The sequence below is a fragment of the Oncorhynchus clarkii genome, chromosome 30 (genome assembly GCF_045791955.1).
Source record: "Oncorhynchus clarkii lewisi isolate Uvic-CL-2024 chromosome 30, UVic_Ocla_1.0, whole genome shotgun sequence".
Taxonomy (NCBI): domain Eukaryota; kingdom Metazoa; phylum Chordata; class Actinopteri; order Salmoniformes; family Salmonidae; genus Oncorhynchus; species Oncorhynchus clarkii.
Window position 1 is genome coordinate 32,777,894 of NC_092176.1, and position 24,439 is coordinate 32,802,332.

Consider the following 24,439-nt stretch of genomic DNA (forward strand, 5'->3'; position numbering starts at 1 on the left):
CATAACAAGATTCAACAAATGAGTCAAACGGAACAAGATCCACAGACATGTGACTAACAGAAATTGAATAATGTGTCCCTGAACAAAGGGGGGGGGGGTCAAAATCAAAAGTATCAGTCAGTATCTGGTGTGACCACCTGCTGCATTAAGTACTACAGTGCATCTCCTCCTCATGGTCTGCACCATATTTGCCAGTTCTTGCTGTGAGATGTTACCCCACTCTTCCACCAAGGCACCTGCAAGTTCCAGGACATTTCTGGGGGGGGGGGGTGGCCCTAGCCCTCACCCTCCGATCCAACAGGTCTCAGACATGCTCAATGGGATTGAGATCTGGCTCTTCACTGGCCATGGCAGAACACTGATATTCCCTTCTTGCAGGAAATGCACAGAATGAGCAGTATGGCTGGTGGCATTGTCATGCTGGAGGGTCATGTCAGGATGAGCCTGCAGGAAGGGTACCACATGAGGGAGGAGGATGTCTTCCCTGTAACGCACAGCATTGAGATTGCCTGCAATTACAAAAAGCTCAGTCCAATGATGCTGTGACACACCGTCCCAGACCATGAAAGACTCTCCACCCCCAAATCGATCCTGCTCCAGAGTACAGGCCTCGATGTAACGCTCATCCCTTCGACGATAAACGCAAATCCGACCATCACCCCTGGTGAGACAAAACCATGACTTGTCAGTGAAGAGCACTTTTTGACAGTCCTGTCTGGTCCAGCGACAATGGGTTTGTGCCCATGGGTGACGTTGCCGGTGATGTCTGGTGAGGACCTGCCTTACAACAGGCCTACAAGCCCTCAGTCCAGCCTCTCTCAACCTATTGCGGACAGTCTGAGCACTGATGGAGGGATTGTGCGTTCCTGGTGTAACTCGGGCAGTTGTTGCCATCCTGTACCTGTCCCGCAGGTATGATGTTCAGATGTACCAATCCTGTGCAGGTGTTTTACACGTGGTCTTCCACTGGCGAGGACGATCATCTGTCCAGCCTGTCCCTGTAGTGCTGTCTTAGGCCTCTCACAGTACAGACATTGAAATGTATTGCCCTGGCCACATCTGTAGTCCTCATGCCTCCTTGCAGCATGCCTAAGGCACATTCACGCAGATAAGCAGGGACCCAGGGCATCTTTCCTTTGGTGTTTTTCAGGGTCAGTTGGAAGGCCTCTTTTAGTGTCCTAAGTTTTCATAACTGTGACCTTAATTGCCTACCGTCTGTAAGCTGTTAGTGTCTTAACGAACGTTCCACAGGTGCATGTTCATTAATTGTTTATGGTTCATTGAACAAGCATGGGAAACAGTGTTTAAACCCTTTACAATGAAGATCTGTGAAGTTATTTGGATCTTTACAAATTATATTTGAAAGACAGGGTCCTGAAAAGAGGACATTTATTTTTTTGCTGAGTTTAGATGTTGAATTGACGTCTGTGTCCAGTGGGATGACATGTCCAATACATTTTTTTGATAGAGCACAGGTTAAACTGGAACTTAGTTAATAATCAAAACAACCCAAGTGTAGTGTATATATCTTGATGTATTTTGAACACTTTGTTGATTATTTGGTTAAAAAGTTAAGTTTTGGCAGTTAATATATTCCACAACTTTTTGTTTGAAAAAGAGAAAACAAATCTCCTGCACACAATCTACAGTACAAGAGCTTTGAAGTTGATGTTCAAATGATTATGAAATTCACTCTCCCTCCCACCATGTTAACAGACCATAGCATTGTGCGTTTTAAGCCTTGATATGAAATGTTCTGACTTGCTTTGTAGAGATGACATTGTTGATGTTTAAAACAGTTTCTCTTTATAGGCAGTCCACACTGTTGGTACTTGTTGGTCTTCAATAAACACCATCAATGATCATGATCCAGGAGACGGGTTCATTCCTTCTAGTTTATTGCTATGCTAATGGTTGGTAAGAGCTTCATCATCACTACACTGCAGTTCAGTTGTCCTTGAACATACAGCTCAATACACTACAGTATGTCTCTCAGTACACACATTGGTTTCACGGGTTGCTTAGTAACCACTAGTGGCCATTGCTATTTACACATGTACTAGTATGTATGTATGTATGTATGTATGTATGTATAGTATAGTATAACACCACTTGTCTTGACAACACAAGTAAAATTACAGGTTTCAACTTGCAACACAAATAATAAACATTGTCAAAAGTATGATCATAATTTTTCATAAAGTTACATTAAAACATCAAATGTAAGAACGTTCGCTACAATATGGAGCAGTTACAAAGGGTTGTGCTTAGAGTACAGAAAATAAACTATGGCATCATGACCAGTTGTATCGCAGGTGTATTCACTTACAAATTGTGATCACGCAGAGCTCCCATGAAAAAGAGGCCTTGGTCTCAATGGGACCCTGATAAAATAAAAGGCTAAATAAAGATAACTTATTTTACAAGGAGTCTGTCTGTGGAATCTTCCATAATGGGAATCTTCAGCTGATCCTGTTTTTTCTGGATTCTGCTTCCATTGCATTGGGATGGTTTGCTGCTGCTGTGGAACGTCAGGTAGGAATACACAAGTCCCCCTGATATACTGACGAGAAGAGAGAACTACAGAGTTAGACATTGGCAAAACCAGAATAGAATGGTATAGCAACAGGTTTCTTTTGCTAATGTGTAAATAAAACATTCATCCATTCTTACCAAATATTCAAGCCCAGGAAGTTTGTCCATGAAAAGAGGTAATCTCCACCTAAAAACATACCGATGTAGGCCACAGCAACATTCTGAGGGAAACAATTGATACACTATATAGTTGACTTGACATGATATTCATGGGTATGTGGACTCATGAGATGGAAATGATCAGAATACGATTCCCCACAGGCATTCGCATCAGGGTTGCATTTGAAAACACCTTTTGTGCTCACTGACCCTGACCCAGCTGTGTCAATATAACCCTAAATGTTAGGAACAAACATATTGACCCACATGTTACTGGTCCAGTTGTTCTTCTTACCTTAATTGCTCCCACCACTGTGGTGGTGAGTGCTGAGTTGTAGTGGCTACACAGCACTATTGAATACATCAGCACAAACCTGAAACAGAGAGAAGCACAATATCTTCTTATTAATAAGGCCATCACCACCCTCTACTGGGGGTCTATTTGATGTTTTGATATGTCCTGAGAATTGTTAGAGGAAGTTGTCGGCAACAATGGAGCCCAATGGGACCACGCCAAGGCTAAGGTGGGGCGTGTCTCAGTGTTCTGCTCTGCCTCCGGTTGGTAAGGAAGTATATCCTCATTCAGTCTACACTTCATTGCTCTTACAATGTTGAACATCAACATACTAAACTGCCTAGTTTAGGTGGAACAATGCCTCTTAACAGCCATAGAGAAAGGGATATGCTGCCAGTTTCTCTTTCAGTAATGTGTACACTCACCCCATGATGCAGGACATAAGGAAGCAAGAAACAAAGGGGGTGTTCAACCAGTGTTCATATGTAATGGCCTGTCAACACAAAACCACACACACAGGCAAGGTCAAACAGACAGGGATTAGCTGATCCTAGATCTGTGCCTAAAATCAACGTATATCCTGAGAAAAAGGGAAATGCATTTACCTTGTGTAAATCCCCAGTGAAAGCACTAGCCAAAAGAGTTGGGATGAAAATGATGAATGCATTGTAAAATAAGATCCCATATTTTCCAAGACCCTTAAAAAAAAAAAAAAATACAATTTTACGTGAGTCAGTATTACACAAAACAGTTAGCTATTCAACTGCTCAACTATAAGAGGAGAGTGTTGCTGGAGCTTAAAGGTAAAATTATCAACCATGTTAGGCATACTGCACTGTTTACTTTACCAGTGTGCATCCTAACAAATGAATCAACATCACTTAACCTGGCCACAATTAGGTCATTATCATGCAAATTCAGACCCTACACAATGCAACCAATAGAGCTCAGGTCAGCAATACCTCACCTCCTCACCTTTCCTCACATGGCTGGAACGTAAACATACATGATGTCTGGATTCATCCAAGCTGCCTTAGAAATATGTATGCAGTCTCCTGTGTCTGTTAAAGAATATCTTAATCTGAAAACTGGAAGTATCTACCTGTAAAGAGAATCTAGTATCAGGTGCTTGGTATTTTCAAAGTATCCAGAACCATTCTGGGATTTTATTAGAAAAAATAAAATAAAACAAGTTTACTTGCTCAAATCAATGTGTTATCTCTTATTATTATAGGGTGGCAAGAATGTGTCCTACCTCAGTTCCCAATTTCTTCTTGGTGTACACACCACTGGCAGCAGTGAAGACATCATTAAGCAGAATGAATGTGTAGCCCTCGGCATCAAAGGCCAAGTCGGAGCTATAGGAGAAAATAAAGGGAACATTTTATTCATAATGCTAATGAAGACTTCCTTCAAAGTATCTTTGATGTTTTCAGAAGTAATATCAAGCAGAGAAGAGTAGCTCATTCAACAGGAATTTGTTAACAGTGTGAACATTTGAGTTGCAACTTACCTTGCTGCCACCAATGCTCCAAAAACGATGGCCAAAACACTGTAGATCAGACGACTAGGGATTTTTTTTCTGGAGAGGATATTGAAATTCACATGTTAATACTATAAGGCTGAACTGAACATTAGCAGTTGATGACAATAAAATATACAGATGTGAAAAGATGGCCACAAACTTCAATATCCTTGCTTCCATGATCATTGTCATCAATATGGTGAACTTCCTTAAGACTGTGAACATGGGTAAACTGTAAAGGATTAAATTGATCAATCACATTTGTCTGCTTTTTTATAAATGCATTTGTCAGAGTGCTTGGCAACACTGGTCTAAGTTCCTATGAGTAGAGGTTGGTGTTTAAGTTGTACATACTGTAATTGAGATGATATCTGAAACTAATGCATTACGTTTCACTCATGAATTTAGACTCCATTGTACCTTAACTTCTTTGTACCCGCCAGTCCTGTTATGTGGTTTCCAACATACAGCAGAGGTAGAGGGAAGATCTGTATAGCAATAATTAATTTAATGAATGAATTCAAGATGTTATATTGATGGCAAACTGCAAAAATACATCTTGGAACATCTGACTCTTTTTGAGACTTATTGTGGTTCACCTTTTGTTGTATGCATCTGTGACAGACAGGCATAGGATTGAAACAAGAATATAACAAACTTACTTCACTTAATAAAACCACTTACTTTGATGAAAATGCTTCTGTCAAAGTCTTGAAAGTGAACTGTTTGGTTCATTTTAGCAGCATAGAGAATGATGATTGTAGTGGCCATCTGGAAAAAGGGGGAAATCAAGAGGGGGTTTAATATTTATGAGAAGATGGCAATTTTGCGTTACTGACATTGAATCAGATATTTTTTACATCAACAATTTGGTTTGTTGGTTATGATGATATGAAGGTAATCTGAGGGTATATCTGTTGTGCAACTTCTACCTCAAGAATCCTGAATTGAGGTATATTACCTGTCCAATTCCTAGAAACATGTACGAGGGAAATCTAAGAGAGAGAAAAGAGATGTTATTGGTCAATAAAGAAGACGTTTTAATAAAGTGTAACAACCCCATAACAACTGTCTGCCTGTTGGAGCTTCAAGTTCAGTGTTGCCTGGGGAAGTAGGTATACTCTAATTTAGCTCAAATATTCCAAACGGCCAACCCGGCGAAGGAACGGCACCCTATGTGAAGAAAAATAATATGATAAATTGTGACATACACTCTTAATAACCTAAAAAGATCAGATACCTTTGCTTCCATATTGGTCTTGGTAGGCTAATAGTAGGCATATTATTGAAACAGATAAATGGAGACTCAACTGAGACAGAAATTCACAGGTTTCAAATTTCCACCATTCTTTTCAGGTTATTTTCAATCGGTCACACTTTTTTTAATAGAAAAATAACTAAATTGGATGTTCTAAGTCCACAACAATCCTTAGATCACATCAGCAGACCACTTTTGAGGTCAAGGAAAAATCTAAGATATGTAGGTTTGAGTGAAGTTACCTTTTAATTCTAGCACTGCTCGTTTGGTTACTGGTGTTTGTAGCGCACATGAGACGGAGTTTGCTAAACAAATGGCCACTGGATTGGTGAAAATAATCATATAATTCTGCCAGATAGGCAGAGGCTACTTTGTAGCTATACTGAACAAAAATATAAAACGCAACATGTAAAGTGTTGGTCCCATGTTTCATGGGGTGGGTATAATTTATGGAAACTTCCAACAGGAATCTGTTGCAAAAACGTTGTAAAATAACAAGGCTGCCAACAAACAACGCATAAAAAAGTTGTATAGCGGCATAATAAGATACCGGGTAGGGAGTTGGCTATTTCATTAAGTTTTTCACTCCCATCGTTTATTCCGAAAAATGTCTGTCCTCACTCTGGTAGCCTATGTACAAACATTGAGAATAAGCTACGTGGTGTACGTTGTTTGTTGGCAACCTTGTACTTTACAAAGTTTTTGGAACAGATTCCTGTTGGAACGTTACACAAATTATACCCACCCTATTTTATGAGCTGAAATAAAAGATCCCGGAAATTTTCCATACGCACATAAAGCTTAATTCTCTCAAATTTTGGCAACAACTATGTTTACATCCCTGTTAGTGAGCATTTCTCCTTTACAATCCATCCACCTGACAGGTGTGGCATAACAAGAAGCTGATTAAACTGCATGATCATCACACAGGTGCACCTTGTTCTGGGGACAATAAAAAGACACTAAAATGGGACAATGCCACAGATGTCTCAAGTTGAGGGAGCGTGCAGTTGGCATGCTGACTGCAGGAATGTCCACCAGCTGTTGCCAAATAATTGAATGTTCTACAACAGCCTCCAACGTCGTTTTAGAGAACTTGGCAGTACGTCCAGCCGGACTCCAACCACAGACCACGTGTAATCACACCAGCCCAGGACCTGCATATCCTGCTGGAGACTGAGACTAGCCATCCAGACAGCTGATGAAACAGAGTTTGTACAATCAAAGAATTTCTGCACAAACTATCAAAATCAAATCAAATTGTATTTGTCACATACACATGGTTAGCAGATGTTAATGCGAGTGTAGCGAAATGCTTGTGCTTCTAGTTCTGACAATGCAGTAATAACCCATGAGTAATCTAACCTAACAATTCCACAACTACTACCTTATACAAACAAGTGTAAAGGGATAAAGAATATGTACATAAAGAAATATGAATGAGTGATGGTACAGAACGGCATAGGCAAGATGCAGTAGATGGTATCGAGTACAGTATATACATATGAGATGAGTAATGTAGGGTATGTAAACATTATATGAAGTGGCATTGTTTAAAGTGGCTAGTGATAATTTTAAAAAAACATTTTTCCAATATTAAAGTGGCTGGAGTTGAGTCAGTATGATGGCAGCAGCCACTCAATGTTAGTGGTGGCTGTTTAACAGTCTAATGGCCTTGAGATAGAAGCTGTTTTTCAGTCTCTCTGTCCCTGCTTTGATGCACCTGTACTGACCTCGCCTTCTGGATGATAGCGGGGTGAACAGGCAGTGTCTCGGGTCGTTGTTGTCCTTGATGTTCTTTATGGCCTTCCTGTGACATCGGGTGGTGTAGGTGTCCTGGAGGGCAGGTACTTTGCCCCCGGTGATGCATTGTGCAGACCTCACTACCCTATGGAGAGCCTTACGGTTGTGGGCGGAGCAGTTGCCGTACCAGGCGGTGATACAGCCCGACAGGATGCTCTCGATTGTGCATCTGTAAAAGTTTGTGAGTGCTTTTGGTGACAAGCCAAATTTCTTCAGCCTCCTGAGGTTGAAGAGGCGCTGCTGCGCCTTTTTCACCACGCTGTCTGTGTGGGTGGACCAATTCAGTTTGTCCGTGATGTGTACGCCGAGGAACTTAAAACTTACTACCCTCTCCACTACAGTCCCGTCGATGTGGATAGGGGGGTGCTCCCTCTGCTGTTTCCTGAAGTCCACGATCATCTCCTTTGTTTGTTGACGTTGAGTGAGAGGTTATTTTCCTGACACCACACTCCGAGGGCCATCACCTCCTCCCTGTAGGCTGTCTCGCCGTTGTTGGTAATCAAGCCTACCACTGTAGTGTCATCTACAAACTTGATGATTGAGTTGGAGGCGTGCATGGCCACGCAGTCGTGGGTGAACAGGGAGTACAGGAGAGGGCTCAGAACGCACCCTTATGGGGCCCCAGTGTTGAGGATCAGCAGGGTGGAGATGTTGTTACTACCTACCCTCACCACCTGGGGGAAGCCTGTCAGGAAGTCCAGTACCCAGTTGGGCAGGGCGGGCTCGAGACTGCTTGATGACGAGTTTGGAGGGTACTATGGTGTTAAATGCTGAGCTGTAGTACAGCATTCTCACATAGGTATTCCTCTTGTCCAGGTGGGTTAGGGCAGTGTGCAGTGTGGTTGCGATTGCATCGTCTGTGGACCTATTGGGGCAGTAAGCAAATTGTAGTGGGTCTAGGGTGTCAGGTAGGGTGCAGGTGATATGGTCCTTGACTAGTCTCTCAAAACACTTCATGATGACGGACGTGAGTGCTACGGGGCGGTAGTCGTTTAGCTCAGTTACCTTAGCTTTCTTGGGAACAGGAACAATGGTGGCCCTCTTGAAGCATGTGGGAACAGCAGATTGGGATAAGGATTGATTGAATATGTCCGTAAACACACCAGCCAGCTGGTCTGTGCATGCTCTGAGGACGCGGCTGCGGACGCCGTCTGGGCATGCAGCCTTGCGAGGGTTAACACTTTTAAATGTTTTACTCACGTCGGCTGCAGTGAAGGAGAGTCTACAGGTTTTGGTAGCGGGCCGTGTCAGTGGCACTGTATTGTCCTCAAAGCGAGCAAAGAAGTTGTTTAGTCTGTCTGGGAGCAAGACATCCTGGTCCGCGACGGGGCTGGTTTTCATTTTGTAATCCGTGATTGACTGTAGACCTCTTGTGTCTGAGCCGTTGAATTGCGACTCTACTTTGTCTCTATACTGACGCTTAGCTTGTTTGATTGCCTTGCGGAGGGAATAGCTACACTGTTTGTAGTAGGTCATGTTTCCGGTAACCTTGCCCTGGTTAAAAGCAGTGGTTCGCGCTTTCAGTTTTGCGCGAATGCTGCCATCAATCCACGGTTTCTGGTTTGGGAATGTTTTAATCATTGCTGTGGGTACGACATCACCAATGCACTTGCTAATAAACTCGCTCACCAAATCAGCGTATTCGTCAATGTTGTTGTTTGACACAATGCGGAACATATCCCAATCCACGTGATTGAAGCAATCTTGAAGCGAGGAATCAGATTGGTCGGACCAGCGTTGAAGAGACCGGAGCGCGGGAGCTTCCTGTTTAAGTCTGTGTCTATAGGCTGGGAGCAACAAAATGGAGTCGTGGTCAGCTTTTCCGAAAGGAGGGCGGGTGAGGGCCTTATATGCGTCGCGGAAGTTAGAATAACAATGTTCCAGGGTTTTACCAGCCCTGGTAGCACAATCGATATGCTGATAGAATTTAGGGAGTCTTGTTTTCAGCCTTGTTAAAATCCTAGCTACAATTAATGCAGCCTCAAGATATGTGGTTTCCAGTTTACATAGTCAAATAAAGTTTGTTCAGGGCCATCGATATATCTGCTTGGGAGGGGGAATATATGCGGCTGTGATTATAATCGAAGAGAATTCTCTTGGTAGATAATGCGGTCGACATTTGATTGTGAGGAATTTTGATTGTGAGGAAGTCAGGTGAACAGAAGGACTTGAGTTCCTGTATGTTGTTATGATAACACCACGTCTCGTTAATCATAAGGCATACCCCCCCGCCCCTCTTCTTACCAGAAAGATGCTTGTTTCTGTCGGCGCGATGCCGGAAGAAACCAGCTGGCTGTACCGACTCCAATAGCGTGTCTCGGGTGAGCCATGTTTCCGTGAAGAAAAGAAAGTTGCAGTCTCTTATGTTTCTCTGGAATGCTACCCTTGCTCGGATTTCATCAACCTTGTTGTCAAGAGACTGGACATTGGCAAGTAGTATGCTCGGTAGCGGTGCGCGATGTGCCCGTCTCAGGGAAGCTGTATGCTCGTTGTTCTCACCGGGGTATTGCCCTGACTGCAGTTCGGCATTGTAACCAACTTCAGTGGGTAAATGCTCACCTTCGATAGCCACTGGCACGCTGGAGAAGTGTGCTCTTCACGGATGAATCCTGGTTTCAACTGTGCCCGGCAGATGGTAAACGTAGTGTGGGTGAGCGGTTTGCTGATGTCAACGTTGTGAATACAGTGCCCCATAGTGGCGATAGGGTTATGGTATGGGCAGGCATAAGCTACAGACAACGGACACAATGGATTTTATCTATGGGAATTTGAATGCACAGAGATACTGTGATGAGATCCTGAGGCCCATTGTTGTGCCATTCATCCGCTGCCATCACCTCATGTTTCAGCATGATAATGCACTGCCCCATGTCGCAAGGATCTGTACACAATTCCTGGAAGCTGAAAATGTCCCAGTTCTCGCATGGCCTGCATACTCACGACATGTCACCCATTGAGAACGTCTGGGATGCTCTGGATCGACAGGTACGACAGTGTGTTCCAGTTCCCGCCAATATCTAGCAAATTCGCACAACTATTAAATAGGAGTAGGACAACATTCCACAGGCCACAATCAACAGCCTGATCAACTCCATGTGAAGGAGATGTGCAATCAATCAACAGCCTGATCAACTCCATGTGAATGAGATGTGCAATCAATCAACAGCCTGATCAACTCCATGTGAAGGAGATGTGCAATCAATCAACAGCCTGATCAACTCCATGTGAAGGAGATGTGCAATCAATCAACAGCCTGATCAACTCCATGTGAAGGAGATGTGCAATCAACAGCCCGATCAACTCCATGTGAAGGAGATGTGCAATCAACAGCCCGATCAACTCCATGTGAAGGAGATGCGCAATCAACAGCCCGATCAACTCCATGTGAAGGAGATGCGCAATCAGCCTGATCAACTCCATGTGAAGGAGATGCGCAATCAACAGCCTGATCAACTCCATGTGAAGGAGATGCGCAATCAACAGCCTGATCAACGCCATGTGAAGGAGATGTGCAATCAACAGCCTGATCAACTCCATGTGAAGGAGATGTGCAAACAACAGCCTGATCAACTCCATGTGAAGGAGATGTGCAATCAATCAACAGCCAGATCAACTCCATGTGAAGGAGATGTGCAATCAATCAACAGCCAGATCAACTCTATGTGAAGGAGATGTGCAATCAACAGCCTGATCAACTCCATGTGAAGGAGATGTGCAATCAACAGCCTGATCAACTCCATGTGAAGAAGATGTTTAATCAACAGCCTGATAAACTCCACGTGAAGAAGATGTGTAATCAACAGCCTGATCAATGTTTCGCTGCATGAAGCTAATGGTCAAATCAGAAACCTTCTAATTTTCTGATCCACGACACTACCTTTTTTAAAGGTATCTGTGACCAACAGATGCATGCATATCTGTATTCCCAGTCATGTGAAATCTATAGATTAGGGCCTAATACCAACCCATGATAGCTGTTGTTTCTTTAGATCACCCCTCTTTCTAAATTTCTAAGGGATATTTCCATCTCTGTCCACGAAAGCGCTGGTATGTAAGGTACGCATTTAGAACGGCGTTTTCCAGCCAATTGCATTTTGGAACATTTGCTCGTAGGCCTACCGATGTGTGCACATTGGCACAATTAAAATGTAAAGAAATAATAGTTTATCAATTTAAGCTAAACATTCTGATCTGTTCCTTCAGCCTTATTAATTGATACGGTGTATACCTCCACTACACTACTTTGATACGCATGGTGAGGATTAAGACGTGGAGTATAGGCAATAGCCACAGAAAAAGTGGATATACGGCGTACACCCAACCACTGCTCCAGCTGCTATGATCATGCCGCGTTAAAAACCCATGGGAACTCGGAAATATCCGAGTTCCCACTACATGCGTGCAAGACCACTGGGAACTAGGGAAAAAAAAGATTTGAACGGTCATCCAACTCGAAATGCCAAGTCGGGAACTCGGGCCTCTTTCTGGAGTTCCGACCTTCCCGACCTAAAGATCACTTACGTCATGATTTACCCTCGATTGTTTTCGAGTTCCCAGTTGTCTTGAAAGCACCACTTGCAAAGGATTTCTAGCGAGTGACCTCTGCACATTAAGTACTGCAGTGACGAAACGATCTTACCTGTAGTTTGTGAGAATCGTTTTGTTAACAACAATGATCAAGAATGAACTGACGGCGTAGAACGCAGCAGAGAGAAACTTCAACAACCCGGAATGTTCGGCTTCTGGCAAGTTAGCTGAGGTAGACATTACTTCAAGAATAGTTGTAATCGTCAACATGTGAAATGATCTCCGCTGCTTTCACTTTGGCTTTGTCACGATCGTGTGGAGGAAGTGTTATTAGACTGGGCGGGGATTGTTCAAACAGGCAGCGATTATTTTTCGTATTTGTTTTAGTTTTATTGTCACATACACCGTATAGTTGCAGTGAAAAAGTGTTATGAAGGAAATGTGTACAATTGCATAACTCTGGAAGATTATAAGCAATAGGCCTATCTGTACTTTTACTTTTTGCATAGAAGGAAGGAGAAATACATCTAGTACCAAATAGACGTAATGTCATTTTGCTGAATCATATGGACTGCTGCATGATTATTCACAATTCATTTCCAGTGATGGTCAACTTCTAGGCTATAATATAGACCTAATCTTTTGTTTGTAGAATGACATGGCATTTGAATTGCTCCTGTAAATCGCTCTGCTAAATTACCAAAAGGTAAGTCCATTAGAGGATGCCATTGTGGAATTTGTTTTTAAAAATGTTCAGTCAGTGCAAACTTTGCACCTTTCTTTTAGATCAAACTTGATCTGTTCCCAGGCTAGATCAAACTGTATTTAGCTGTGTATCTGTGCATATGTTTGTTTGTCTGTCTTGAGTCCGCACAGGTCACATCCTCCCTGCTGGAAGTCACTGCTCTTGGAGCCAAATGGATATTTAGTGAATGTAACTGGATAATACAATTAGAACAGTTCCTCATATGTGTACTTGGCTGCTTTTATGACAAAATCTAGAAACGTTTCACTGAGTCCATTTTATTCGACACAGGTTTGTAGGCAGGCGATAAGAGAGCTGAGCTGAAGCTTTGTTTTACTCTGCTCAGTGGCTCTTCTCTCCCTCTGTTTCCTCCCTCTCCACGTAATCCTCCTCTGCTTCCTCTGTCTCCACTTAATCCTTCTCCGCTTCCTCCCTCTCCACTTAATCCTTCTCCGCTTCCTCTGTCTCCGCTTCTTCTTTCTCCGCTTCTTCCCTCTCCGCTTCTTTCTCTTTCTTCGCTTCCTCCTCCAGTCTCACAGACTTCAGCACATCTCTCTCCTTGGAAGACAGAATGTAATACCAAGTAGGCATCACATAGTCTATATAGTGGCTTCCTCTCCTATCTTTCTAGACTGATGTGAAACATGTACATTTTTAGTCAGTAAGCAAACCCTCTTATCTAAAGCAATGCATTCATTTTAAGATAGATACAAAAGTATGTGGGCACCTGCTCGTCGAATATCTCATTCCAAAATCACGGGCATTATTATGGAGTTGGTCCCCCCTTTGTTGCTATAAGTCTCCATTCTTCTGGGAAGGCTTTACATTAGATAATGGAACATTGCTGTGGGGATTTGCTTCCATTCACCCACAAGAGCATTAGTGAGGTCGGGTACTGATGTTGGGTGATTAGGCCTGGCTCACAGTCAGCATTCCAATTCATCCCAAAGGTGTTCGATGGGGTTGAGGTTAGGTCTCTGTGCAGGCAAGTTTTTTTCACACCGATCTTGACAAACCATTTCTGTGTGAACCTCACTTTGTGCACAGGGGCATTTTCATCCTGAAACAGGAAAGGGCCTTCCCATAAACTGTTGCCACAAAGTTGGAAGCACAGAATCGTCTAGAATGTCATTCTATAATGTAGCATTAAGATTTTCCTTCACTGTAACTAAGGGGCCTAGCCCAAACCATGAAAAACAGTCCTAGACTATTATTCCTCCTCCACCAAACTTTACAGTTGGCAATATGCATTTGGGCAGGTAGCGTTCTCCTAGCATCTGCTAAACCCAGATTCGTCCGTCGGACAGCCAGATGGTGAATAGAGATTCATCACTCCAGAGAATGCGTTTCCACTGCTCCAGAGTCCAATGGCGGCGAGCTTTACACCACTTCAGCCGATACTTGGCATTGCGCGTGGTGATTTTAGGATAATTTTTAAAAGTGTAATAAATCCATGTAATATAGCCTACACCATCACAATAAATACATTCTTTATTTTAGACAGGTCGAAAGAAACATGATATGAAAAAAATGTAGTCTATTTCAGAAGAACAGAATAGCATACTCTGCTTTGTCCTTATGGTAGGCCCTGATCTGGCTATTCCACATGGCTGTGGGCTACGCTAGTTCATTTAGCAGACAATATTTGCTTAGAATTACAGCATTATTTTATAGTATGAAGAATGAACAAAACTGAAAAAAATAGAAAGGATATTTTCTCCAAACGATTTGAGGGAGTGCGCAGTGTTGAGCAATTAACAAAAAAACAGGAACTCCTATATACTTAATTTAGAGTTATTTTGTAACTTTAGTTGTGATACAAATTTTGGGCTATATGTTTTGATTTTAATACATTCGAAGGCTGCATGATGTGACTCTAATGATGATTTGAAAAAGTTGCATGAAAAGCATGAGCACTGCTTTGTTTTTTTGCGCAGGCTATACACACTTCATCATTCTCTCTTTCTCACGGGCTACAAGTGAAGACAGACACATCGGGAACGCAACTGTGTGCGTCCTTGTGCAATTCCAAGGCGTATATTGAAGATGTTGGAAGAACTGTCCACATTTACTTTTTGTCAGCCAACAAGATGAGTAGGCCTAACGAACAGCAAAAGCACTAGCCTATGTCAATCTACTACCCCTCAAAGTACAAAAGTTGACCTATTCTGGCCGTGAATTAAATATTCCAAACATAGTCCGGGACAGTTGTGGGATGCGATAGATCCCAAAATAATACAACCACTACTATTAAAAAAACTGTTTTATGCAATCAGCCTGTTGCAACAGATGAGAACGTTTAGCTTAAAATGTTGATAAGCTATTAGGCTATTTCTTCACATTATGAGCTCAGCAATGCGCACACAGCAGTAGGCTATAAGTGCGAATGTTCCATTAGCACCATTCTCAAAAGTGACCACAGATGCAATTATGCATGTAATGCTTTTAATTATAAAGGTGCATTTTTACCATAAAAATGATCTTTCCCACACTTGAAACTCAGGCGCAGGCCCTACATCCATTGTAAAGTGGATTAATGTGGTTCCTTTTAAGAAGTTTGGCCACTTTAGTTGTAAGGCCACTTTAGTTGTGAGGCTAGGCACATGAGGTGTGCTGCTATGACTAGAAAAAGTTGCAAAAAAAACATGCGCTGTTTGCCTTAAGCTGGGCATCATTCACAAGTGATAATATATAATTCACAAGAGATGGGGTAATATTGTCACCCATCACACTATTCTTGATTTAATCTTGCCTTTACAAGATAATATAATATACTAAATAATATATGTGTGAAATTTGTTTTGATTTAAATTGAACCATTATTATGCACCTGTCTCGAAAGAGGGGCAGCGGGGGAAAAAATACACGTCATCTATGCACTTAAATAGCGAATGAAGGACACTTTTCCCATGGTCCATTTTCATGCCAGCCAGGTAGGCTATACTCCTGTTTTAAAGAGAAGCAATGTGCTTAATATTAGAAAGACTGAGAAATAAAAAATAGTAGGCTTAGCCTATAGTAAGCTGATGGGAGCCTCCTCTTTTTAATAGAGGCCACCATTCTGTTTTCTCACACAATTATTATTATTATTATTATTTTTTTTTTGTTGAATTTTACCCCTTTTTCTCCCCAATTTCGTAGTATCCAATTGTTGTAGTAGCTACTATCTTGTCTCATCGCTACAACTCCCGTACGGGCTCGGGAGAGACGAAGGTTGAAAGTCATGCGTCCTCCGATACACAACCAACCAAGCCGCTGCTTCTTTAACACAGCGCACATCCAACCCGGAAGCCAGCCGCACCAATGCGCCGGAGGAAACACTGTGCACCTGGCCACCTTGGCTAGCGTACACTGCGCCCAGCCTGCCACAGGAGTCGCTGGTGCGCGATGAGACAAGGACACCCCTACCGACCAAGCCCTCCCTAACCCGGGCGACGCTAGGCCAATTGTGCGTCGCCCCACGGACCTCCCGGTCGCGGCCGGTTACGACAGAGCCTGGGCACGAACCCAGGACTCTGATGGCACAGCTGGCGCTGCAGTACAGCGCCCTTAACCACTGCACCACCCGGGAGGCTTTCTCACACAATTTCATAGCCTATAGAAATGTTGTGCAACATGAGCTCATTCCAGCACTAACACACCAGCTACTCAACTAATCATCAATAACCTCAAGTAGCAGAATCAGTTGTGTTTGTACAGGGCTGGGGAAAAAACCTGTATACCTCTTTAGAATGAGGGTTGGTGACCACAGTGATAGCATTTTAATATCTCGCAGCTTATGAGAATATCAACAACACAAGAATGTTTCATATATCACAGACCAGCCCTTGATGATATTACACGTTTTATTCCATAGGAAACCATTTCATGAATGACATTGATTAGTTGATGGATTACAAGTAGCTTTAAGCACACATGCGCCACAGATTTCTGCTTAACACACATAACATACTAATGCAATTAAGAAACTCCTCCAGAACACTTCATAATAAACAAGTACAAAGTATAAAAATACATGACAGAAAAGTCAAGCTGCCGCACATTAACGAGTTCCCTCCCTCCACAGAGCACTAAGGCCTCTTCTGTCTTTTCTGCCCCTTCCTCTGGAGTCTCTTCAGCTTTCTCTTGATCTTGGGGTGGGCACATAGCTTCTTCCCTTTCACATGCAGTCTGTGGACATGGAGGATAAGACCATCATTGTCTCAGGTCACCGTCTGAAGCAGAATGCCTTTAGCATAACTGAATCTTTAACGTAAATCATATCAGACATATTAGTATGTCATAACTACACCTTCCTGTACAGTATGACAGTTTAAATGATTCTAACGATAGTACTCTAGACAGTATTGTGTTGAACTCACAGACACCATTGCTCAACTGCATCTCTGCTCTCCTCTCCTCAGCAGATTGGTGGGAATGTCCATAGATGTCTTCACGCAGCACTTAGCAATGCCACCTGCAATGTTTACCATCAGTTGTAAGAGTTGCAGTATGGTGGCCTTAGTGATGGTAGTGGTCATTGCAGTAGAGGAAGTTGTAATAGTGGCTTCAGTAAGCATGGTAATAAAGTAGTAGTAGTAGTAACAGTTGTAGTGGTACATGTGGTAGTGTTCTTTCAGAGAACAAAGAGTTGGAGAGGTAGCCAGTGCTTGACATGGGCAGGAGCTCATTGGAGCTGAGTGCCGACACCTCAAATATTCTACTGCTTGAGCTCCTGTTCCTCTTATAGAATATCAGCTCAAAGTATTGTGGAGCTCCTGCACCTAAACATAAACAGTACCGGCACCCAGAATGAGTACCTGGAACCTATTTCAATCTAAGTCGAAAACTGGAGGTAGCTGAAGTACTTCCGAGAATTACACTCATAAATGTTCCTTAAAGTCAGGTGATTTGTGTTGTTTTAAACTGTGACTATAGAATGACCGTAGAATGGCAGCCTAGTTGTTGATGAATATCAACTGAAAGTCAGCAAGTCACAACAGATACAATCCACTAATTATAAGCCTGCCTGTGCTACTAAATAAACAACTTTCAGCAATACCTGTTAGGGGACATAACTGCCAATTATAGTTACTGCCAATTTTGATCTCTTTCTCTCTTTCAATGTCTCTTACGTGCATGCATGCATGTATACACACACACACACACACACACACTAGGGTTGAATGGTTGGAACCCGGTTACCGAGATTTACCGCCCAAAACCACTCCCCTTTCCCGGGATAAATAACTGTGAGAAACCGGTAAATTATAATAAATTATTTGTATGAAGAGCATGGCGTGAAATTGAACTCTTTAATTATATGCAATGTCTAAATTTGGCTTCTCTACGGCCTCTACATGATGAATCGTAAACTCACAGGGTGGGGACAGACAGCCCATCTCTTTTTTTCTTGTGACAGGTAGGCCTACATTTTCTGCAGCATAGTCTATAATATAAAGACCGAATGCGCCTCTAATTTACCCATCTCCATCTGGCTTTCGGGGGTCCCATTTTTTTTATTGTGTAGATTTGTATTTTTAAAACAGCCTGTCACTCAAATATTGTTGTTTTAAATTACTGCACATATGAGAGCACTCTCTCTGTTTCTCTCTCCATCAATTCCATTCAAATTGCATCCAAAATATATAATCCTGTTCTAGATTGATATATAGCCCTATACATTGGGGCAAAAAAGTATTTAGTCAGCCACCAATTGTGCAAGTTCTCCCACTTAAAAAGATGAGAGAGGCTTGTAATTTTCATCATATGTACACTTCAACTATAACAGACAAATTGATTAAAAAAATCCTGAAAATCACACTGTAGGATTTTTAATGAATTTATTTGCAAATTATGGTGGAAAATAAGTATTTGGTCACCTACAAACAAGTAAGATTTCTGGCTCCCACAGACCTGTAACAACTTCTTTAAGAGGCTCCTCTGTCCTCCACTCGTTACCTGTATTAATGGCACCTATTTGAACTTATTATTAGTATAAAAGACACCTGTCCACAACCTCAAGCAGTCACACTCCAAACTCCACTATGGCCAAGACCAAAGAGCTGTCAAAGGACACCAGAATCAAAATTGTAGACCTGCACCAGGCTGGGAAGACTGAATCTGCAATAGGTAAGCAGCTTGGTTTGAAGAAATCAACTGTGGGAGCAATTATTAGGAAATGGAAGACATACAAGACCACTGAATCTCCCGAGTGGAGGACAGAGGAGCCTCTTAAAGAAGAAGTTGCAGGTCTGTGAGAGCCAGAAATCTTGCTTGTTTGTAGGTGACCAAATACTTATTTTCCACCATAATTTGCAAATAAATTCATAAAAAATCCTACAATGTGATTTTCTGGATTTTTTAAATCATTTTGTCGGTCATAATTGAAGTGTACCTATGATGAAAATGACAGGCCTCTCTCATCTTTTTAAGTGGGAGAACTTGCACAATTGGTGGCTGACTAAATACTTTTTTGCCCCACTGTAGGTGTCCAGGAGGGCGGGAAGTTTTTGCCCTGTAATGAGTTGGGCAGACCGCACCACCCTCTGGAGAGCTTTGCGGTTGTGGGCGGTGCAGTTGCCGTACCAGGAGGTGATACAGCCCGACAGGATGCGCTCAATTGTGCATCTGTAAAAGTTTGAGTGTTTTAGGTGTTAAGACAAATTTCGTCATTCGTCACTGTCTGTGTGGGTGGACCATTTCAGTTTGTCCGTGATGTGTCCGTGATGTGTATGCCAAGGAACTTGAAGCTTTCCACCTTCTCCACTGCGGTCCCATCGATGTCGATAGGGGGGTGCCCCCTTTGCTGTTTCCTGAAGTCCACAATCATCTCCTTAGTTTTGTTGACGTTGAGTGAGAGGTTATTTTCCTGGCACCACACTCCCAGAGCCCACACCTCCCTGTAGGCTGTCTCATCGTTGTTGGTAATCAAGCTGTTGTGTCATCTGCAAACTTGATGATTGAGTTGGAGGCGTGCTTGGCCACGCAGTCATGGGTGAACAGGGAGTACAGGAGTGGGCTGAGCATGCACCCTTGTGGGGCCCCAGTGTTGAGGATTATTGAAGACGTGTTGTTTCCTACCTTCACCACCTGGAGATGACCTGTCAGGAAGTCCAGGACCCAGTTGCACAGGGCGGGGTTCAAACCCAGGGCCTCGTCCTTTACGATGAACTTGGAGGGTACTATGGTGTTAAATGCTGAGTTATAGTCAATGAACAGCATTCTTACATCGGTATGCCTCTTGTACAGATGGAACAGGGCAGTGTGTAGTGTGGTGGCGATTGCATCGTCTATGGATCTATTGGGGCGGTAAGCAAATTGAAGTGGATCTAGGGTGGCAGGTAAGGTGGAGGTAATATGATCCTTGACTAGTCTCTCAAAGCACTTCATGATGACAGAGGTGAGTGCTACGGGGTGATGGTAATTTAGTTCAATTACCTTTGCTTTCTTAAGTACAAGGACAATGGTGGCCATCTTGAAGCATGTGGGGACAACAGACTGGGATAAAGAGATTGAATATATCCGTGACCACACCAGCCAGCTGGTCTGCGCATGCTCTGAGGACGTGGCTAGGGATACTATCTGGGCCGGCAGCCTTGCGAGGGTTAACACGCTTAAACGTCTTACTCACGTCGGCCACAGAGAAGGACAGCCCACAGTCCTTGATAGCGGACCACGTCGGTGGCACTGTATTATTGTCAAAGCGAGTGAAGAAGGTGTTCAGCTTGTTTGGAAATAAGACGGTGTGCGCAATGTGGCTGGTTTTCTGTTTTTAAACCGTGATTGTCTGTAGACCCTGCCACATACGTCTCGTGTCTGAACTGTTGAACTGGGACTCAACTTTGTCCCTATACCGTTTAGCCTGCTTGATTGCTTTGCGGAGGGAATAACTACACTGTTTGTATTCTTCCATATTCCCAGTCTTCTTGCCCTGGTTAAATGCAGTGGTTCGCGCTTTCAGTTTTGCTCGAATGCTCCCATCTATTCTGATTGGTCAGACCAGTGTTGAATAGTCCTCACCACGGGTGCTTCCTGTTTGAGATTCTGCCTATAGGAGGGGAGGAACAAGATGGAATCGTGGTCCGATTTGCTAAATGGAGGGCGGGGGAGGGCCTTATGCATTCTGAAAGGTAGTATAGCAATGGTCAAGGGTTTTAGCATCGCGAGTATAACAATCAATATGTTGATAGAATTTCGGGAGCCTTTTCATCAAATTTTCTTTGTTAAAATCCCCAGCTACAATAAATGCAACCTCAGGATATGTGGTTTCCAGTTTGCATAAAGTCCAGTGAAGTTCTTTGAGGGCCATCGTGGTATCTGCTTGACCGATCTTCAAGGCGGTCTTCTGTTTCGGTAGGTAGTACGGTCAGCATTTGATTGTGAGATATTCTAGGTCGGGTGGACAGAAAGACTTGAGTTCCTGTATGTTATCACAGTTACACCATAAGTCGTTAATCATAAAACATATACAGTGCCTTGCGAAAGTATTCGGCCCCCTTGAACTTTGCGACCTTTTGCCACATTTCAGGCTTCAAACATAAAGATATAAAACTGTATTTTTTTGTGAAGAATCAACAACAAGTGGGACACAATCATGAAGTGGAACGACATTTATTGGATATTTCAAACTTTTTTAACAAATCAAAAACTGAAAAATTGGGCATGCAAAATTATTCAGCCCCTTTACTTTCAGTGCAGCAAACTCTCTCCAGAAGTTCAGTGAGGATCTCTGAATGATCCAATGTTGACCTAAATGACTAATGATGATAAATACAATCCACCTGTGTGTAATCAAGTCTCCGTATAAATGCACCTGCACTGTGATAGTCTCAGAGGTCCGTCAAAAGCGCAGAGAGCATCATGAAGAACAAGGAACACACCAGGCAGGTCCGAGATACTGTTGTGAAGAAGTTTAAAGCCGGATTTGGATACAAAAGATTTCCCAAGCTTTAAACATCCCAAGGAGCACTGTGCAAGCGATAATATTGAAATGGAAGGAGTATCAGACCACTGCAAATCTACCAAGACCTGGCCGTCCCTCTAAACTTTCAGCTCATACAAGGAGAAGACTGATCAGAGATGCAGCCAAGAGGCCCATGATCACTCTGGATGAACTGCAGAGATCTACAGCTGAGGTGGGAGACTCTGTCCATAGGACAACAATCAGTCGTATATTGCACAAATCTGGCCTTTATGGAAGAGTGGCAATAAGAAAGCCATTTCTTAAAGATATCCATAAAAAGTGTTGTTTAAAGTTTGCCACAAGCCACCTGGGAGACACACCAAACATGTGGAAGAAGGTGCTCTGGTCAGATGAAACCAAAATGGAACTTTTTGGCAACAAAGCAAAACGTTATGTTTGGCGTAAAAGCAACACAGCTGAACACACCATCCCCACTGTCAAACATGGTGGTGGCAGCATCATGGTTTGGGCCTGCTTTTCTTCAGCAGGGACAGGGAAGATGGTTAAAATTGATGGGAAGATGGATGGAGCCAAATACAGGACCATTCTGGAAGAAAACCTGATGGAGTCTGCAAAAGACCTGAGACTGGGACGGAGATTTGTCTTCCAACAAGACAATGATCCAAAACATAAAGCAAAATCTACAATGGAATGGTTCAAAAATAAACATATCCAGGTGTTAGAATGGCCAAGTCAAAGTCCAGACCTGAATCCAATCGAGAATCTGTGGAAAGAACTGAAAACTGCTGTTCACAAATGCTCTCCATCCAACCTCACTGAGCTCGAGCTGTTTTGCAAGGAGGAATGGGAAAAAATGTCAGTCTCTCGATGTGCAAAACTGATAGAGACATACCCCAAGCGACTTACAGCTGTAATCGCAGCAAAAGCTGGCGCTACAAAGTATTAACTTAAGGGGGCTGAATAATTTTGCCTCTCTAATATCCAATAGTTCTTCCCGGCTGTATGTAATGGCACAAAACAATTCCTGAGCTAATAACATAAAACACAGTACATAAACAAAGCAAATACTGCAGAGTTGCTTAAGAGCTAGTCACCATGCTGCCATCTCCGTCATCATACCACTCATCTACTCCGATTTCAGAGCACTCTCGTCTGAGTGTGCCAGAGCGCAGAATAACTGATGAATTTACGAACGCTCAACACCTGTTGAATATGACCAGCGTCAGTAAACATTGGCAAAAAATACAAATAAAATGGTTGCCAGCAGAACAGTTACAGTCACCAGCTCTAGATATCATGAAAACAGCCTAACCAGCTCTGCTAGGGCAAGTAAAATGGTCTGAGTGAGGTGTTCTCTCATGTGTTTGGAAGTAGCTAGCAAGTTAACCAACGTTAGCTTGGGTGCTTGACTGCCCTTGTGAGGTCAGAATGCTCGGATTTACCCTACTTCTCGTCCAGAGTGTCCAGTGTGCGCTCTGAACACTCCTAGAGCGAAACTCTGAATTTAGGAACTAACAATCTGACAACGCTCTTAATTCACTAACGCCCAGAGCACTCGGTGGCACTCCAGAATGAATTTACAAACACACCCAGTATTCCACGTCCTCCCATGTCTGAGGATGTCGGGAGATGACTTTGAAACCGGCCACTAGGAGCAACAGTGAGCACTGTTACCTTCAAGTCGGTTCCTGTAAGCATCTGCCTCTGATTCCAAAGGTTGTAGCCTAAGTTTGAATCCAGTGCTGGAAAGTTGTTTTTGAGATTTTTGTTTTAAAACCTATCACAAACCTTAACTCTTACCTTAACCATTCAGAGTTAATGCCTAAACGTAACCTTAAACACTTTTGATATTTGCAACAACTTAAAAATGTGTATGAATGTCTAATTCTGAAGTGAGACTGTGAGAGCTAGTTGCTCGAACTACTATTGACTTGCATATGTTCCACACCTTCTCACTCTCGCTCACCACAAGGTAACTTGCTATTTTCTTATCGCAATATCACATACTGGTCTTCTCAAACCTCAGACCAGTTATTGTTTAACCATCAATACACTGTATAATTAACCATCCAGGTATTGAATGTGACTTTGGCTCCTGGTGTCATTATAACACACACACACACACACACCAGAATGTTAGAGGAGAGGGTGGGGAGGAAATAAAACACCTTTCACCAAAGTTATGTGACAGGTCTAATTACTCTTAAAAAGTACCAAAACCTGTCTTGGAACTGGGTAGAAAACACAACCGACCAGTTGGTCGGTGGTGTGTACAATACCTATAACTATTGAGGCATTATGAAATAAAATGTCTTGTAGAATTGAATAATTCAATATGTAGGTCTACTGTATCTATCTGTATATACATCCTTGTGTGGAAAAACAATGCCTTCTTCACAGTTCATAACTTGTATCCTTTTTCTCCTTTTGTTATTTCTGGCAGTGGTTTAAGCATTTTTCCCAATTCTAAATGACCCCTGGCCATACAGCTAGAGCTAGGTGCATTGTATAGATGTAAAACGCTTTGATAGTAGTGGTCAACAATATAGCGAAATCTCCATCAGTTGGCAAGGTGGAACAATTACCATATAGCTGATACATGTCCAATCTTGAGGAAGTGTGAAAGGCTAGTTAGTAAGTGTTGATTTGGAATCATTCAAATGTGAGCGAGTCTAGAGTGAGATTGT

General features: G+C 42.7%; 1 protein-coding gene across 1 annotated transcript; it reads right to left on the reverse strand.

The window, feature by feature from the left end:
* Positions 1-1,881: 1,881 nt before the first annotated feature.
* LOC139389698 (solute carrier family 35 member D2) lies at positions 1,882-12,419 on the reverse strand. The gene is made up of 12 exons (XM_071136591.1): positions 12,215-12,419; positions 5,476-5,509; positions 5,199-5,285; positions 4,935-5,002; positions 4,675-4,746; positions 4,503-4,571; positions 4,245-4,347; positions 3,595-3,687; positions 3,415-3,482; positions 2,990-3,068; positions 2,674-2,756; positions 1,882-2,563 (listed from the first exon to the last, which is right to left on the reverse strand). The coding sequence occupies exons 1-12, from the start codon at positions 12,370-12,372 to the stop codon at positions 2,416-2,418; spliced, it is 1,062 nt and encodes a 353-aa protein (XP_070992692.1). The 5' UTR covers positions 12,373-12,419; the 3' UTR covers positions 1,882-2,415.
* Positions 12,420-24,439: the final 12,020 nt, after the last annotated feature.